Source organism: Mercenaria mercenaria, chromosome 1 (genome assembly GCF_021730395.1).
Source record: "Mercenaria mercenaria strain notata chromosome 1, MADL_Memer_1, whole genome shotgun sequence".
NCBI lineage: Eukaryota > Metazoa > Mollusca > Bivalvia > Venerida > Veneridae > Mercenaria > Mercenaria mercenaria.
In genome coordinates this window covers 103019263-103039727 of record NC_069361.1, presented here as the reverse complement: position 1 = coordinate 103039727, position 20465 = coordinate 103019263, and the positions used below count along the sequence as shown (strand labels likewise).

Here is a 20465-nt window from a genome sequence, read left to right as displayed (position 1 = left end):
GCTTAAAACAGGATGAAAATTATAGTCGTACTTTGTTCTTTATAATATATTTCTCGATTCAAATTATTTTACTTAAAGAGAATTTCATAGCGTTATGCAGCAAAATATAAAACAAAACGGAACTTTATGTTCCATGCGTCTTTATAACGTCACAGCACGTCTGACGTCATGTCTATTTATGCGCGTCTGTTTCCCGCGCTGAGATTAAAACAGTTGCAATATGCATTTCTCAACGTAATTGAGCATAAAATAAAAAGAAAATTTGTTTGTTTTGAGTGAATATGGAATATATCTCACCTCGAAGAGAGAAAATTTTTACATTTTCAATTTTCTCAGCGCTCGTGAAAATATTTTAAATTTTCTCACTTCTCAGTGAGATATATTCCATATTCACTCAAAACAAACAAATATCCTCTATATATCAGTGAAATAAAATTGATATTTCACTGATCAAAGCAGCTAAATATCATTTTCATATTTCGCTGTTACGGAACTACACTTGAATCCGAAATAATTTGAATTATTTTATAGATGTATATAAATACCTATACGAGCATACAGATATAATGCTCAGCTATAATAAAATGCAAACGCAATCAGAGAACTATTTTACATTTTAATATTCCTGTCTCTTACGCTAGAATGACGTCACGTTAACGTGCGACCAAGAAAGAACGCTTAGTCTATATTTTATCTACTGATTTAGATGAAGGACATATTAGAATTGAAATAATTTATATAAGCTAATAGCAAAAGAGTGTTTTAACACTATTTATGCACGATTGGTGGTTACACGTCGGGCATGATAATTTATAAATTATTTGTACGACGTATTACCGCCCGAGTGAACTCTCCGCTTTGTCAATGCGGACAACCCGAGACCAGCTCACATTTTTTGCTTGAATGTAAACTGTATTACCTTCTTCGGCATGTTATGTTAACTTCTGTTGGTAATTTCACCCAGTCTATCAATGTTAACTCCTTATTTTATGGTGATGCTTCTCTGTCTGATACAGACAAATCTTCACAGCTGTCCAACAATTTATCCTTGGGAGCCATAGGTTTATTCGACTTGCGCTCTGACCACTGTTCTGACAAGTCTCTCTCTCCAGACAACAAGACTGTTAAGTATATACTGCTAGGAGTGGTGTGGGGCAGCTGAGCTTTTTCTCTACATTTCTTCTCCCTTCACTTTTATTCTATTAAATATAGTTTCTTATACAATATTTTATACCGTCACCTTTATGGTTACCTAATTTTGCTAAAATATTTTAAATTCTAATAAAGCAATATACTAGTACTTTCATTTCATCTTTTCCTTCGATTTTTGTGCATTTTGTTGTGTTCTTCTTCCTTTTTTTTTTTGTTTTTCTTTTTGATTTTTACTTTTCATGAATAACTAAGCATGTGTTTAACAGCCATCCAAAAGTATTGCAAATATTAACTTTCCGGAGGTTGACTCGATAAGTATTCCAATACTTCCGTCAATATCCTATTGCTTGTGTTGTTATGTCTGTATGTATATGTATGATTGTATCTTGTGTAACATTTGCAATAAAATACTCTTAAACTGAGTGTATAAATAGTGTTAAAACACGGTTTTGATATAAATTATTTCGATTCAAATATGCCCTTAATCTAAAACAGTAGATACCAAATAGTAGCGCTCTTTCTTGGTCGCAATCTAAAACAGTAGATAACAAATAGTAGCGCTCTTTCTTGGTCGCAACAAAATCATTGACGTCACCGCACGTTAACGTGACGTCATTCTAGCGTAAGAGACACGTATATTAAAATGTAAAATAGTTCTCTGAGGTTTCCAGATTGCTTTTGCATTTTATTTATCTTTAATTTACACAGACGGACAGAAGGCGGTATCTATGCCCCTCACCCTTCACAAGGTCCCTTCATGATAATAGAATATGTAAAGGTTCTAAGTGTTATAACTCCTCCTAGACCAGGGATAATATATTCATGTGACGAATTAACCAAGTACAGTTCTTTTTTTTCATAATATTGTCTGAAATGATCTCCCACATATAAATATATTCTGCAAACACGAAGAAGTAAACGTATATCAATAAAGTAAACTTCCCATATGATGTAGGTCAAGGAGATCATTGTAGATACAATCACATTATATCCACCACAGAGTTCCTATACTCAGTTCCAAAAGAAAGTATGCACTTTTTAAGTTTAAATATTTCAAAAAATCCCCGACGTTTTTGTTTCATTTTTTTTTCATACACTAACTCTCAGGTATAAATCAAAATCTAAAATGCACACCAATTTGTTTACGAACTGATTTAAATTTTGGTTTTCTTTTGGAACTGAGTGTACATATCAGTTGTAATTCCCGTATGGATACACAGGTGTTCACATGTATGAAGTTTAAACTAGAAAGTGTGTCTTATTTTAGTGTGTATAATCTCTGTATTACCGTCATGTTTAAATTTTTGCAACAGTCTATGAAGTTATATGAACAATCACTTAGATACAGCTGACAAAGAGTCCTCCGTGGCCGAGTGGGTCACGGTCGCTGACTTCAAACCTATTGCCACCGACTGATGTATGCTCAAAATTTTGTTAAGGATTTACGACGGATATTCGAAAGAAATGCAAACACTCTTAGCAGCTGTTCATCTTTTTAGTGAGATAATGGATTTGAACACATTCAGGTTCGATGAAAACACAAATGCAAATGCTGCAGTAACTATTAAGAAATGCCATTCTTGTATTAAATTAAAAGCTAAATAAAAATTCAAGTGTCAAAAAAATTTAAGATGAATTGTTTGCGAAACTTAATATTCTCTTACTTGATTAGTATACATGCACCCAAACTGATGATTAGCTCCATCTATCATCCGAATCATATCTTCAGCTTTGAACAAAAAACACTCTTCCAAATCTAAACCAATAAAACACAACCTTACAGAACTTGTGATTGACAAGTTGCCTAATATCAGCATCAGAAAAATGTATATGGCACTGAATCAAGCCCAGTCAACACCAGTTTTTAGTTTTCGAATGTCTTAGAATACACGGACAAAATAACTGAATCAAATCTAAAATTTTATTTTCATAAAATGGTAGATTTAAATAGTCAACAGTATTTTCTTTTAATAAAATATAAATGTTTCTGGGTTTCAGTGAAATGTTTTGTACTTTTCGAATCCCTTATACGATTTTATATCTGAAATTATTTGCTTAAAGCTGTACCAGACAGCAATGAATGACAGGATTCGCGTTTGGAGAATTTGTGTCAAAAAGTACTGACTTTTAACGCAATTGTAAGTCGTAAATGTACTGATAATTATAATGTAAATTATTTAATATGTACTTTTATGATTTCATCAGTTTTCGACGTTTATGTTGTTAGCAGATATCTGCGTCATTTCGTACCGCTAATATGTTTCTTTTGCGTCATGTCTGTTTGGGAGAAATTTAGCGGATAATCGAGATTTATTTTACTTTTGCCAGGTTCATATTCTGCTGTTTAGAAAATATAATTTGATTGAACAATGTGATATTGGTCAGTATTCAAGTAAATCTGTTATTTGTCAATCTCTTCTACCAAAACTACATGAACAGTATGTTGCTTCATGGAGATCTGAAATCGATAGAGTGAATGCACACAGAGGCAATGGTAGAAATAAGCTCAGATTTTATAGATGTTTTAAAGAAACTTTTGAACCTGAGCCATATTGTAAAGTAGTATTGAATAGAGCCCATAGGGGTGCAATTGCTAAATTTAGGAGTGGAACAGCACCAATTAATATTGAAATTGGTCGATATAACAATGTACCATTTGATAAAAGACATTGTGTTTATTGCAAAAGTATCGGAATTCCAAATATTGTTGAGGATGAGAAGCATGTTTTGCTAGAATGTCCTTTGTACACAGAAATAAGAAATCCACTTTTGACTAAAGTTGAAAACCTATTTAACGACTTTGAAAGTTTGACATGTATAGATAAACTAAAGATTTTGTTACATGAGGAAACAATTGTAAATGTTACTGCCAAGACCTGCTATCAAATTCTAGAAAAAAGATGTCACTCTGTTTCACACACAAATAGCTAGATGTACAGAATGGTTTTCAGGGCTACAGATAAGCTGTTTATTTCTTTAAATAAGCAATTAAATTTATAGTACAGCAATAGTTTTGAGAATTAAAAAAAAATATAAAAAAAAAGAAGATATTTATAAGTATAAGCTCTCTCGTTTATCTAATTGGAATATGAATGAAAACCATAAGCTTATTTTGCTTTAGGCCATGAAAGTATTTGTAAATGCAATCATATAAAATGTCAAGGGGAATATATCCAACTACATTAAAAGCTTGTCTGTAGCTCTGGAGTTTATTATATATGTTTTAGCGCTAATATAATGATTGGTGCTGTAGTTGTGTGTAGATAACCATTGCTAATCAGGTCTTTTCTGATCTGATCAGAGGGGATATATGATATTTTAAGATGTTTTTTATAAGGCGCACTAGTGCAATGTGTTTACAATTTTCAGTTTTGTAAAAATTAGTTTATTTTATGGCAGTTTTTAAAACAAGATTAGCAATGGTAATCTATTTTTTATGATGTAAATAGATGTATAGAACTTGATACATATGGTCTCTAATAACTCTCTTAAGAGTGGTTGCATACATGTATCATAGCCATATATCATCTGTGTATTTTATATTGATATGTCATGTATGTAATTGAGACTTGAATAAATAAATAAATAAATACTAAAGGCTATTGCTTGTAAAGTGCATATGAACTTCTTTTGTAGTCAGCTGTTATCAGTTGTACTTTTTGTGCCCGTGAAATTGTTTTGGGAACATTTAAGAGTTACCCTTGTCCGACTTTCTGTCAGTCCGTCCGAATTAATGCCATGCATATCTCAAAAAGTGTTTGATCTGGAGTCATCAAATCTCACAGGATTGTTATTCAGCATGCTAAGTTAGCGTCGAGAAGTTGGCACTGACATCGAAGATCGAAAATCGAAATTAAACTTCTAGCCAGCTTTAAACTTCGAGCCAGCTCGAAGATCGAAATTCAACATCAAATATCAATTTCGTGCTAGCTTTGAACTTCTAGCCAGCTCGAAGATCGAAATTCATCATTGAATTTCTAGCCAGCTCGAAGATCGAAATTCAGATTTTGAAAAAAGCTGAATTTCGAGCTGGGGTTGAATTTCGAGCCAGCTCGAAGATCGAAATTTAAATTATCAAAAAGTTGAATTTCGAGCTGGGGTTGAATTTTGAGCCAGCTCGAAGATTGAAATTTAAATTATCAATAAGTTGCATTTCGAGCTGGAGTTGAATTTCGAGCCAGCTCGAAGATCGAAATTCAAATTATCAAAAAGTTGAATTTCGAGCTCGGGTTGAATTTCGAGCCAGCTCGAAGATCGAAATTCAACTTATCAAAATGTTGAATTTCGAGCTTGGGTTGAAATTCGAGCCAGTCGAAGATCGAAATTCAGATTTTGAAAAAGTTGATTTTCGGTTTAGTGTTGAATTTCGAGCCAGCTCGGAGATCGAAATTCAGATTTTGAAAAAAGTTGAATTTCGAGCTGGGGTTGAATTTCGAGCCAGCTCGAAGATCGAAATTCAGATTTTGAAAAAAGTTGAATTTCGAGCTGGGGTTGAATTTCGAGCCAGCTCGAAGATCGATATTCAGATTTTGAAAAAGTTGAATTTCGAGCTGGGGTTGAATTTCGAGCCAGCTCGAAGATCAATATTCAGATTTTGAAAAAGTTGAATTTCGAGCTGGGAAGCTCGAAATTCAACCCCAGCTCAAAATTCAACTTTTTCAAAATCTGAATTTCGATCTTCGAGTGAGCTCGAAGATTGAAATTCAACTTACCAAAATGTTGAATTTCAAGCTTGGGTTGAATTTCGAAATCTGAATTTCGATCTTCGAGCTGGCTCGAAATTCAACCCCAGCTCGAAATTCAACTTTTTTCAAAATCTGAATTTCGATCTTCGAGCTGGCTCGAAATTCAACCCCAGCTCGAAATTCAACTTTTTCAAAGTCTGAATTTCGATCTTTGAGCTGGCTCGAAATTCAACCCCAGCTCGAAATTCAACTTTTTGATAATTTGAATTTCGATCTTCGAGCTGGCTCGAAATTCAACCCCAGCTCGTAATTGAACTGTTTCAAAATCTGAATTTCGATCTTCAAGCTGACTCGAAATTCATCCCAAGCTCGAAATTGAACTTTTTCAAAATCTGAATTTCGATCTTCGAGCTGGCTCGAAATTCAACCCCAGCTCGAAATTCAACATTTTTTTAAATCTGAATTTCGATCTTCGAGCTGGCTCGAAATTCAACCCCAGCTCGATATTCAAGTTTTAGAAAATCTGATTTTCGATCTTCGAGCTGGCTCGAAATTCAATTCCAGCTCGAAATTCTATTTTGAATTTCGATCTTCGAGCTGGCTAGAAGTTAAAAGCTAGCACGAAATTGATATTTAATGTTGAATTTCGATCTTCGAGCTGGCTCGAAATTTAAAGCTGGCTAGATATTTAATTTCGATTTTCGATCTTCGATGTCAGTGCCAACTTCTCGATTGTGAAGTTATACATCTGGTGTTTTAATTGGAATTTTACGCAGCCAGACCAGAGTGATAAGCTTTGACTAAGTTAGTCAAAAATATGCAAATAAATGGCCGAAAAGCTTGTGCCACATGAATGACCGATTATAAAACATGCAGGAATATTATTCAATATGTGAAGCACAATGGGTTTTGTTAGAGATAACACTCAGCCAGACCAGAGCAATGGCCGTAGACTCAAAAATATGCATAAAGGGCATAAAGTTTGTGTCGCACGTATCTTGAAACATATTTGACCTAGGGTCATGAAACATGATAAGAATATTATTCAGCATGTGAAGTTGTGTACATGGGGTAATATTTGGGATTCCTGTAGGTTAGACCAGAGATATGGCCCTTGATTGTCAAACATTTGCATAAAGGCAAACTCAGTTAAAAGTTTCGATGGAAACAAGTCGTTACCTGGGTGCAGCCTAGCTATCAGTTTTTAGTGATCCTAAAAGCGATATGTTTAATAACTGCAGGGTCGGTTTTAGGTCGTTTCTTGAAATCCACCTAAACTATTTCTATTCTTACGGCAAATATTTAGTAGTAAGCTAAATGAAATGTTATAACCGAGCTGATTAACCACTTTCTTCATACCCCAGTAGGCATGGTTAGCTATAAAAACATCACATTTCGTTCCCCTCATTCCCTGTATCAATAAGCCATCAATTGATCCGGCCTCGTATTTTATACTTAAATGCTATTGTTGTTTTTTTTTACATACTAACGCTATAGTAATATGCAGTACTACTTATATAAGCAATACTTTAGTAAAGATAACATCTGATCTACACGATATTTGTTTTCCGTTTCATTGAGATACTTGACAAATAAAGGAAGAACATTTGAGATGATCTGATAAAGGGAAGTAACTTACGTATGAGCCGTGCCATGGAAAAACCAACATAGTGGATTTGCGACCAGCATGGATCCAGACCAGCCTGCGCATCCGCGCAGTCTGGTCAGGATCCATGCTGTTCGCTTTCAAAGCCTATTGCTATTAGAGAAACTGTTAGCGAACAGCATGGATCCAGACCAGCCTGCGCAACTATGTTGGTTTTCCCATGGCACGGCTCATATTTTGTAACTTAATAAAGTAACGTTAACGTTTAGTACATATAATAAGAAAAGTGTTGGATTTTTTTTCAACACACTAAATCATTGAGATATATATTGTTCGTTGTTGGGCTTTACAAATGATTTTGAATGTGTACAACGGAAGGAAGTTTCAGTATATAAAAACTGTAAGTTGTTATGCAAATTATATAATTTGACCGTTTTGATTATTTAGATTTGCATGAGACATTTCGGACAGACGTAAATAAAATGATGAATTTTTAATCATAGAACTTGCAAGGAATATGTACATAACTGTAGTATAGTGAAAGAGCACGAAAAGAGAATTTGAGAATTTGTTACTCCAATAGTCATATTCTTAAAAATGAAAAGTATTAACACATACATATAAAACGTTATAATTTTATGTCTCATATCTCATTCGTTTGCTCATATATAAATGCTAAAACTTGTTACAAGGTAGTCATGATGATTTTGAAAGAATACAGTTTGCATGTTTAAGGCAGGTACGAGTGAAAGTTTATTTTGGCCAAACGTTTACGTATACTTGACGTCATGAAGACGTCACTGACGCGGGCCGCACAGCATACGCCTTCTTAAACAAATGATCATAGCTAAAACATAATGCATGCGTCAGTCTTTATATTTATCGAACGACACTTGTATAATTGTTATTGTAAACATTGCCGTACATATGCACTTGATACAATGACATGATTTTGTTATACACAATCTTGAAATTTCTTTGTTTATATAAAACTAGATGCCTTGTGTCGGTAGCTCAAATTCTTAATAGATGCAGTTACATTTAACCTAGCTATATCACTAAAATATCATGAAAATACAATTTGGTCAATGTTTTTCTTTTATCATCTCCTTTTTCCTAGCAAAATAGCGTGTGCCAATTTCACCGTGGTATATTAACCAATCGAGCAGAATATATTTTGACATCATTGCTTTGATTAAACTTCCATTCTTTTGTCCAGCTCTCGAGGTACGGTTCTCATTCCAAGGCAGTTTATTCAGAAGTTTGATTCTATTAAAATTATGTTGGAAATAACATATTACATTACAAAATAACAATTCAAGAAAGATCTTTATATAGTTTAAGATGAAAAGTACGTGACAGTTTACAGTGTAAAAAAAAGATTGTATTTCACTGTTTTGCCTCAGGTGTGTTTTAAAACTTATTAATGGCATAAAAACGTCAGCATATTTCGTAGATATTCCCATGACGGATGGAATAAAGAGTTCCAATAGTGCTGATTGTTACCAGTTATAAAATTATGAAAGACAAGGATTTGGTAGTATAAGGAGTTACAGTGCATATAAAGAGAAGTGAAATTACTATCGGTTAGGATATTATGAAAGACAAGGATTTAGTCGGAGTTTAATCAGATTCTCATTCAAGTCTGGATAGATTATATACACAATGCCAACAATACCCATCATTGATGTGTACCTCCGACACTTCAGATCTCGGTAAGTATTTATGATATGATCATAATTATACAAATGTATGTAAACTTTTCTTTGGAATAGTTCAAATTGATTAAGTGGTATTTTCCTGTGACTAAATTCGGGAATTTCATGATTTACTGAAAATGTTTAGTATATATTAAAGTATTTTTGCTTTAGGTATGATTCAAAATTACACGTTTGAGCAACCAGTTATTATCTCTTACTAAAATCGGATTTATGTTCATTATTAATGGATTATTTACACACATAAACTTCTTAGGAAATGTCACGTCCCGTCTGTTTCTTGTTAAAGGAAATAGTATTTTTATTGGAAGACAAATTACGATTTAACGTAGGCGGGTCCTTTTGGCTGTTTTCTTGGTTTAAATTAGACAACGTTAGTCAGTATATATTACATGATTTTCTTATTTATGGGAACAACCTCATATTTTATAGTAAGCTAATGTAAAATGTAAATGTTAAGGCGGAATGTATTTTTCATTTATTCTGTATTAACTAACTACTGTAGAAATGGTAATACATCTTGCAGAATAGTTCTATTAGGGCACAAAATGATGGCGAATTATTCTGCATAGCGAATAACCAACTCGTGTGTATAAATTAACCAAGACAGATTTAATATGTGACATTGCGTTTTAAACATGTTTTTGATTAAAATATTTGATCAAATTTGAATGTTCTATTTTTCGATGCATGCATGGCGCTAAATATCACGTCGATGTGACGGCAACATAATATTGTTGCGTTAATTTAGTTTGAACATACTTTATTCCCTGTAATACATGTACAAATTAAATACATACATCATAGTTTGAACAAGATAAACAGGAAAGGATAAGAATGAAAGACTCATTATCATAGTCTTATAGACTTCTCCTTAATACGATGATTTAAGCATTGCTAGTCGTATTAGAATTTAATATAAGGTCTTGATAACAGTGGTTTAATTGTACAGAATTGAATATATTACAATATTATATTTTTGTTGAGTTATACGTACGTAATAGATGTATTATATCACATCATTAATAAAGGATTTCTCATTCTCTTTGTTTTGAAATTACTTTTTTTTTATTTTAACGTTGTAGTGCTCATTAACAAGAATAGTTTTTGTAAGTATTTAATGCTACTTGGTGTATAAGGTCGCAAAACGTGTACAGCTTAACATTTACTTATCAACCGTGTCTAGGAAAGTTAATCAGAAACTGTCTAGAGCTGTAGGACTTAATTGTTTCATTAGGAAATGAATTTAGCTGCTTGAAATAATATATTGATGCAATATTCACTTTTTCTGGCCTTTTATCCGGCGATTCCCTTTAAAAGTATTTCTTTTTCTTTTTTTCAGAACAGTTGATTATATCTATTTTTAATAAAAGTTTTTCTCTTACATGGAGGGAGGCTAGCTTGTCATTTATCCCCCCACCAAAGGTGAAGGGGATATTAGAAATGCTCTCCGTCCGTGCGTCCGTCCGTCCGTGCGTCCGCAACGATCTTTGTCCGGAGCATAACTCCAAAAGTACTTGAGGGACTTTCTTCAAACTTCATACACTGATAGAACACATTGGGAGGAAGTGCAGTGTGCAAGAACAATAACTCTACCTTGCCTATTTTTTGAGTTATTCCCCTTTATCTTATTTTCTTAAAAAATTTTGTCCGGAGCATAACTCCAAAAGTACTGGAGGGATTTTCTTCAAACTTCATACACTGATAGAACACATTGGGAGGAAGTGCAGTGTGCAAGAACAATAACTCTACCTTGCCTATTTTTTGAGTTATTCCCTTTTATCATATTTTCTTAAAACATTTTGTCCGGAGCATAACCCCAAAAGTACTGGAGGGATTTTCTTCAAACTTCATACACTGATAGAACACATTGGGAGGAAGTGCAGTGTGCAAGAACAATAACTCTACCTTGCCTATTTTTTGAGTTATTCCCCTTTATCATATTTTCCTTTAAAAAATTTGTCCGGAGCATATCTTCTTCATGCATGGAGGGATTTTGATATATCTTGGCACAAATGTTTACCACCACGAGGCGGAGTGTCGTACGCAAGAACCAGGTCCCTAGGTCTAAGGTCAAGGTCACACTTAGAGGTCAAAGGATACAAGAATAAAAACCTTGTCCGGAGCATTTCTTCTTCATGCATTGAGGGATTTTGATATAACTTGGCACAAATGTTCACCACCACGAGACGGAGTGTCATGCGCAAGATCCAGGTCACTAGGCCTAAGGTCAAGGTCACACTTAGAGGCCAAAGGTCAGATACAAGAATGACTTTGTCCGAAGCATTTCTTCTTCATGCATGGAGGGATTTTGATGTAACTTGGCACAATTATACACCATCATGAGACGAAGTGTCATGCGCAGTTCCCTTCTTTAGAATTACTTCCCTTTGTTGTTACTTTAAATAGCTTTTATTGTAACTTTTTCATTACTAGTCGTAGGGAAAAGGCGAGACCATTTTTCTGTAGTACAACAAACATGCTAAATCCAATTTTGAGGTGTATTTTGACCAGTCTCTTCCTGATAAAGATTTTTGTGTGGACTTGCAATTTGTTTTTTTTTTTTTTTTTTTTTTTTTTTTAAAGATTAACTTCCCTTAGTTGTTACTATAAATAACTTATATTGTAACATTTTTATAATTGACCCTAGGGAAAAAATAAGACCACTTTTCTGTGGTACAGCATAGATGTTACTCTCCAGTTTTAGGTGTGTTTTATTAATTTTATTATATATAAGGTATCTCTACCTAGTAAGAGTTTTTTTGTGGACTTTAAAAAACAAAAGACTTACAATGATTACTAAACAACCACAAATTAACATTCCATTTGCAAATACAGCTGCTAGAGTAAAGAAATTTGCTTTGACGGGCATATATTGTGACATTCTGGCACTCTTGTTCCCTGTTAGCTTTCCATTCCTTCTTTTTACAGTAGCCATATAGAAAAACATCATAGCTATACTCTTCATGAAACTTAATAAAATTTAGCAGTAAACCACCTCACTACTGACTTATTCTTTCTTCCACATCTTAAAACCCCTGATGCGGACCACATCCTTCAATTATGATATGCCCGGTGGGGGGATTAGCCATGTCTGACATGGCTCTTGTTATATTTTAATTGTTCAAGTCATTACATGAATAATATACAGCAAATGTGATAAGGGAATTGGACAGAACGCTAATTAGCTTACGGTTGTCCTTGTCATTATATTTGTCACGCGCGTGCGTGTGTGTGTGTGAGTCTGTGTGCGTGCGCCTACGTATGTGTGCACGCAGATGTGAATGTGCATACATAAATGTGAATACACTTAAAAGAGAAACTGAACAGCATTTTAGCTTCGAGTGCGGGAGGTCGAGGTTTCGATACCTGGCCGCGTCATACCAAGGACGTAAAAATGCTACTAGTAGCTTCCTCGCTTGGCATTCAGCATTAAGAGGATAGTACTAGGACTGGTCAGTCCGGTGTCAGTATAATGTGACTGGGTGGGGTATCATGTCATGAGTCTACGTTTTGATATTCCAGTGAGGCAGCACTATAAAGTTGGGCATTGTGCTCACTGCTACAAGTATACACCGTCGTTCATATGACTGAAAAATTATTGAGAAAGACGTTAAACCCGAACACACACACACACACACACACACACACACTGAACAGCATTTTAATGATACTATTATATCTTAGTTAAATTTACTGGAAACGCGTGTAATTGTGTTTATTTTTGCAGTTTTGGTTGAGTTTGGAATACACCGATCAGTACATATGTAGACATCTTGCCACGGAGCGTTATATGAGGCAAAATGATATCGACTCATTTAAGATCGATTCACCGATATGTCATATTGATACAGATATAATTAGTGTATTGGTGTATGAAATTATATTGCATTTATATATGATTAGTTTTTCCTTAATCTATAAATCAATGACCGCCACATACAGATATTGCATATACATGTACATAGTTAAACAATTGCTGGCGGTCAGTGTTCATGTTGTGTTTCTTCTACATACGGATATTACTTCGGAAATACATCTTGCTACTAAATATATCGTGTAAAAAACGTGCTTGTCATATTTCGTAGCTGCTTCATAACCAGGATGCCGATTATTTCATTTCTGCGTTTGAAAGCAAAACGTAAAGGATGTATGTGAGTAAATGTTTGTTTCAAAGCATAGTAGTTTGTTTTATGATTGATAAACTAATGCATTTTGTCCAGACCAGTTATCTTACAGAAGAATACAGTTGCACTTTTTTTTTAGTCACACCTTACGACTTAGGGTAGACAGTGTCTCGATTTAAACGAATTACCCCTTGCATATCATTATCATTACAAACTGTTACTGCTTATGTTGCAAGTACCTCTATTATTGTTGCTTCTAATATTACCACCATCCTCACTATTGCCATCTCTGTGTTATATACACATAGTAACGGATATATGGAAAGTAAAAGGTTATGAGTGAATGAGTATAAAAAAGTAGTTCTTTATACATACAAGAGCAACAATGCCTTTCAGGTAGTGAGAGTACAATGGTTCTCAAAACATAAAGTATACGGCAAAAGAGTTGAAGATCAGTTAGTTTTAAAATTTATTAAATATAATAAAACAAGCTGTTATGAATATGTTTTAGAGTTAACATGTGTCAAGGAATATGTGCAGACAATAAAAAGCATGGGATGTTAAGGACAGACAGACAGACAGATGTCTTTATTTTCTCCCAAGGTAAACATATTACAACATGGGGATGAACTGCATCCAAAATTGAAGTTACAATAATATTTCCGACAGCATCTTATTTACTGATGGATGTTGTGTTAATTTGTTTTCGAGAGGATTCTGGAGTATAAAATTATAATTGATCTAAGGGTTATATCACACTGTAATCAAACAGCTTAACTTAAGATTAACTGTAAATGTTTTAATATTGTTGCAACTACTTCAAGAAAAACACCGATTTTTAACTGCTTCTTTGTTTTACTTGTATATACCCAATACATTATATTGCGTAAGTTTTCTGAAAATGCCCATGTGAAACATCTGCAATATACAAAACTACAATCGCTTTTAAAAGTAGACGTAATACCTCGTGCTATAGACTCTGTCATAATGATAGATATTAAATGAATCGTTAGCAGACATTGAATTCCTGCAACATCACGTCCTTTGGAATTTTGCCGTTACAAATGCATTTTCATCATATTTTCCTTTTAATGCAAAAGTAAAATTAGAAGTGTAAGTGATCGAACTCTTGGCTGTCAAGATTTTAACTATTTTCAGTTCGTACTGTTGTATTTTCATTTATTTTGAAATATTTGCTCAAAACTATTTAAATCCACTATTAAGCGGGTACAACTTCAAAAGCAGGCAACGCTGGGTACAGTTACACGGATATTCTTTGTCAAGGAAATTATATAGAGATAGGCCTTAAAATTTTCAGTGATAGAATTACATTAAATAAAGTCTAGAAATTAATTTCCAAGTCCTTGAAATAACCAAAAATGATTTCACAAATGTGAAGTTTATGATAGTTTTGTTAATATCAATAACAGAAGTTTTATTTTTTAATTTAAAGTTGTGATCCACAAAGAATGACAACTCTTGCCTTGGGCTAGTACTTATAAGTAGAGATCTATTAGTTTACTTCCCTTGCAATTACACAATTGAGTGGAAAATGAAAACTGTTTAAGACACAATATCATACTTTTTTGCACAACAAAATCATTAAGGATTTATTCATTTGTGTTTGATTTACCCCTCAAGACATGGTCCCTATGATTCTGTCAACTTACATATGGTAAAAAATTAACTTTTAACAAGCCAATAATAAAACGAAGTACCAGTAGGTAAATAATAGTGCAGATAATACAGTTTTGCTTGTATCAAAATGTCACAATAGATCCACTTTTGTAATACAGAACACCTGGTAGGATTAGTAAAGGTGCAATTATATTGATCTCTATTTCCTATGCCTAGGAAATATAAAGAATATGGACCACTTGTCACGAAATTAAGTACACCGGTTGTGTTTAAAAAGTACACTCGTAGGCCGATAGATTACGTACATGAAAACTTCAATGAATGATGTTATAATAGGAACATTTTCTTTCAAAGTTTCTCAAAACTTGTGAAAAGATGGCAAGAGTGCTAATATGAACTGCGGGCTAAACATAAGTGATGATTTCACTAATTTTAGATTTTTTTTGGATGACTGCATCTAATGAAAAAGGAGTACTGTTGGCCTAAAATTCGATATGGTAATGCTTTAACATACGAGAACGTTAACATCTGGTTCAATCTTTTTAAAATGGTAGTAAAATACATGTGATGTAAACTTACAGGTCTGAAACTACATGTGTCATTCATCATTTTCATTTAAACTGATATTGTTCATTACAACCCGGTAAAACTTGAATCAACATGAATAGTTTAATTAGTACACTTTTTTTCTTAAAAATACAGAATGTTAAGTTAATATGCGCTTTTTAGCTCACCTGTCACGAAGTGACAAGGTGAGCTATTGTGACCGCTTGATGTCCGTCGTGCGTCGTCCATCGTGCGTAGTGCGTAGTGCGTAGTCCGTCGTCCGTCAACAATTTCTAAAAAAGTCTTCTTCTTAAAAACCACTGGGCAGAATTACACCAAACTTCACAGGAATGATCCATGGGTGGCCCCCTTTCAAAATTGTTCAAAGAATTGAATTCCATGCAGAACTCTGGTTGCCATGGCAACCGAAAGGAAAAACTTTAAAAATCTTCTTGTCCAAAACCACAGGGCCTAGGGCTTTGATATCTGGTGTGTAGCATCATCTAGTGGTCCTCTACCAAAATTATTCAAATTATCCCCCAAGGGTCAAATATGGCCCCGACCCGGGGGTCACATGGTTTATATAGACTTATATAAGGAAAACTTTGAAAATCTTCTTGTACAAAACCACATGGCCTAGCGTTTTGATATTTGGTATGTAGCATCATCTAGTGGTCCTCTGCCAAGATTATTCAAATTATCCCACTTGGGTCAAATATGGCCACGCCCTGGGGGTCACATGATTTATATAGACTTATATAGGGAAAACTTTGAAAATCTTCTTGTACAAAACCACATGGCCTAGGGCTTTGATATTTGGTATGTATCATCATCTAGTGGTCCTCTAACAAGATTGTTCAAATTATCCCCCTAGGGTCAAAAATGGCCCCGCCCCGGGGGTCCCAAGTTTTACATAGACTTATATAGGAAAAAGCTTTAAAAATCTTCTTGTCTGAAACCATACGACCTAGGCTTTTGATATTTGGTATGATGCATTGTCTAGTAGTCCTCTACCAAAATTGTTCAAATTATGCCCCTGAGGTTAAAAGGCCCCGCCCCGGGGTCACTTAGTTATTATGTGAGTTATATAGGAAAAATACTTAAAAGAATCATCTGATCCTATTTCCAAGACTGTTCAATTATAATTACCTGATGACCCCAAGTGATATGATGTCACTTGACTGTGACCTTGACCTACTGACCTACTTTCTTGCTTTTTAAGATACAGCCTTGAAATTTTGATGACATACACAGTTTTGCGCACAAATCGTAAAACTGAATTTCATTGACCATGAATTTGACCTACTGACTTTCTTAGTATTTTATCATCAGTTTGACATTTGAAACATGTAGCTCATATTACTCAGGTGAGCGATCCAGGGTCATCATGACCCTCTTGTTACCTTTATGTAGCCATTATGTTGTATCTGTAAAATACTTTGATATTAACTTACAATATAAAAGAACTTTATATGGATTCTCGTTTAAGTTATGTGTTTGTATAAAGAGAGCGCTCTAGTTTGTCCATTTGTTTACATTTGCGTTTAAATTTTACACTGTTAATAAGGTGACATATAAGTCCCTGTGGCCGGTTGTTCTCTAATTCATTGTGTATATGTCTGCTCCAATATCTTCACAGGAAGCAGTCGTGAACTATAATTATTATAATTATTCGCTTTACTCATACAATATTATGATACTGATGTAAAATCGAAAAGAAACTTAAATTTGTTTTGATTAGAAATTTATTATTCTTTTCAGGTAGTCAGTAATACGCAATAATGCGATTACCTAATGAAAGAAGCAGCAAAACGGACAGATTATGCGGAGCGTATGTCCGTGTATCTCCGTCATCTGTCTGTCCGTCAAATTTCATGTCTGGAATATACCTTAAAGCATTCAAGTTATTGACTTTAAACTAATGTATAGGTAGGTAGCAATAAGATAATACGCAGAGCGCATAAACCAAGTCAGTAAGTCAAAGGTTAAGGCCACAACGTAAAAGTCAAATACGTCTGTCGTTTCATTTACGGAGAATAACCTGAAAACTATTCAAGGTATTGACTTTAAACTTGGAATATAGATAGGTGGTAATGAGACACTGTGCAAAGTGCAGCAACCCATATTATTACCAGCAGCCCTTAACCCCGCCCCTCCTTACTGTCCACATTACCCCACTCCTCCTTACTGTCCACATTACCCCACCCACACTACCCTACCATATTTTTTTAACTTTGACTTTCTTGTGCCGTATTATCCTGTCACCGCAATTAGGTTACTCTCTATATAATGTCAAATTTCTTAGGAAAAGCTAAAAGTACGCTTCTATTCTATTTTCTTCGACTTACTTAATAAACTTCAATTTATAAGCCAGTAACCTAATATTCTCTATTTCTAATATGCTTTCAGCTATATTTGATTGAGAGAAAAAATGACTGAAAAGTAGCACAGAACCTTTTAAGTACCCTCAGGGTATATGAGTGAAGTAATTTAAATGTGAAATATACATTTGGTGACATAACGAGAATTTATAGCTTTAATATAATACAGATGATTTTTGTAAATAACCTGTAATACAGAGAAATTATGGAGGGAGAAAAAGCGCAATGCCGTTATATTTTCTTATCCTTTTGTGTCATGTTTCTGTATAACAGAATTCAGCTTATTTCAATAAAATATGGAGTATAGAATACACTACAGGCGGTGCTAGGGAGGGCGTGTGGTATTGAACATTGAACAGACGTAATCAAACAGCGTCTGATATTACTAAAATAACTATAGAAGAAAAAATAATAATTGTCTAATTTCTTTAAATATAGCCGTTGCTTATGGATAGTGAAATTAGTAAGGTTGACAATCACTTTATAAAGCTGTCATTATGAAAGGTGTTAGGATACAGCGTTTTTACTGGGAGTAAAAATGCAGCATAGTAAGTAAAAACGTGGAAACTAACTTCAGTCATGAAATACACTGATGTGTCGACTTATTGCTGATAAAGACATTTGGCCAGTGTACAATGTTCTTATTGGAATAAACGCTGCACTGAATTAAGAAAAGATCACCTTTTAAAAAATAAGCAAGCTCCACTTTATTCGTTGATTTAACACTGACAATTTAGTCGAATCTTTCATAAATGAACATGCAATGCAAACTCAAACGGCCCAACCTCACTAGGTAATGTTTTGTGAAAATTGACACTTTTAAAACGTTATGCGAAAAAGCGTACAGACTTTAACAGAATGTCGTATATTAACTGATCTTGAACAACAATAAAATGATATATCTGTCTGATTAACTGGAATGAAACTTCTTTACACCCCTAACTTATTTTCATAATATGTGATACTCGAACAATATAACGGCGACAAACAACACACATTGATTTTCAGATTAAGGAACATGTTTGTTTTTTTCTTCGAAAGACAAATAACCAAATTATCTTGTGTTTCCAGACACATTTATTCCCAGATGTAATAATATATCCCAATTTTCCGGTAGAGGCTGGTCGTTAGTCGTTTTCTAATTTTTTACATGTATAGGCAACATAATGAATTGGATAACTTTGGGGAGCGGTAATATTAAACCTTTTTGTTCACGAACGTTTTAAAAGAAATGTTGTTTCATCAAAGTATTATTCAATAATCTAAACTGAGTTTTTAAATTTTTATTCTTTAACTAAATTTTACTAAATTGTAGACTGTTTTAATATTGTCTCTTATCCTTAGCCAAGAGACGTATTTGGTTTTAGAGAAACATACATTAAAGACTATTTCGTTATATCGTGCAACAGGTTACTCATTTTACAGCGTCACTATATTTACATGAAATAAGTATACATGGCTACAATTTATTTGCAGCTGTCGAGAAACTATTTAAAATCAAATTTATTTAGTGATATATCTTCATAAAAATGAACTACAAATTTTCAAAAAGCAATTTTATTCTTCTGAAATGTATTTCTTTCTTTGAAAACAAATATGAATCATATTCTGAAGATTATTTCTTCTGCAAGAAGAGGTTCTTTCTTTTAATTTATACAAGTATGAAATATTTCAAATTTCATTTCATTTTAATTTTCCACTGAACTATTTAATTAACCGTACAATATGTTTATGTACCGCTTGTACCGTCCATTATGTTTCTGAAATTGAATTGTGCTAGGCCAGTATTCGTTTTTATACCGATGTGGTGAGTTTGTCTGAAAAATAACTTGCACCTACATTTTACCCTTTAGCAAATAGTAACTATATATATTGTTACTATATATAACTTTAATAAAAGTCTTAACTTGTCAGTCAGACATGTTCAGCCAATACTGGGGTACTTAGTTTCTAGAGGAAAGGAACAAAAGAAGTTTGTGTGAGAGCTAAAATTAAAAACATTAAGGGATCATAAATTCAAATTCCTGAAAGAAAAAAATGTAATTCTGAATATCTGGATATAATAACACCGATGTCGCATTTATTGATGCTTTACGCATTTCGAAATTTCCGGGATTATTTAACAACACGCATGAGTTCAAAAATAGCGAGGGACATCAGTAGTATAATTTCATATATTAAAGACGAATAAATATTTTCGCACTTTGTTTTTGAGAATAAATAGTTGGGTGTGGATGTGTTAGAGATGCATCTGTTAGAAATATCAATAAAAGTTGTAAAATCACAGGCAATTAAAGCTCGCTTGGTGAATTTTCAGTCTGTTTATTCAGCGCAGTATGTTTTACACTTAAGATTGGAATTGCACTGATCAGGTAAACATGGAAATGGCAACATATATCGGTATATGGCAACATGTATTGGTATATAATGTGAAATGGCTAGTAATGGTGCAGATATAATTAGTGAACTGATCTGTGAAATAGGTTTACAATTATACATGGTTAGTCTTTCTAATACGCCAAATCAATGACTTACTGGGGGAAGCAGATGTTTCAAAGGAAGACGTGAAAGTGTTCTGCTATACATGGAGTTTAGGAAGTGTTACAAGTAAT

The 20465-nt window shown here is 33.8% G+C and overlaps 1 protein-coding gene across 6 annotated transcripts in view; it reads left to right on the top strand.

Annotated features, from left to right (window-relative positions):
- Positions 1-20465, top strand: part of LOC123528340 (cyclic nucleotide-gated channel rod photoreceptor subunit alpha-like) — a 63355-nt gene that overhangs the window by 1207 nt on the left and 41683 nt on the right. Inside the window, exons 1-2 of one of the 6 annotated variants that reach the window (XM_053519135.1) lie at positions 7676-7843; positions 8663-9158. The exons of 1 other annotated variant lie outside the window; for it this stretch is intronic. In XM_053519135.1, the coding sequence (XP_053375110.1) occupies positions 9109-9158 (50 nt within the window). In that variant the 5' untranslated portion in view covers positions 7676-7843; positions 8663-9108. Of the gene's footprint in view, positions 1-7675; positions 7844-8647; positions 9159-20465 lie in introns of those variants that run through there. 4 more of the 6 variants (XM_045308087.2, XM_053519139.1, XM_045308115.2 and 1 more) reach the window with 4 other exon arrangements.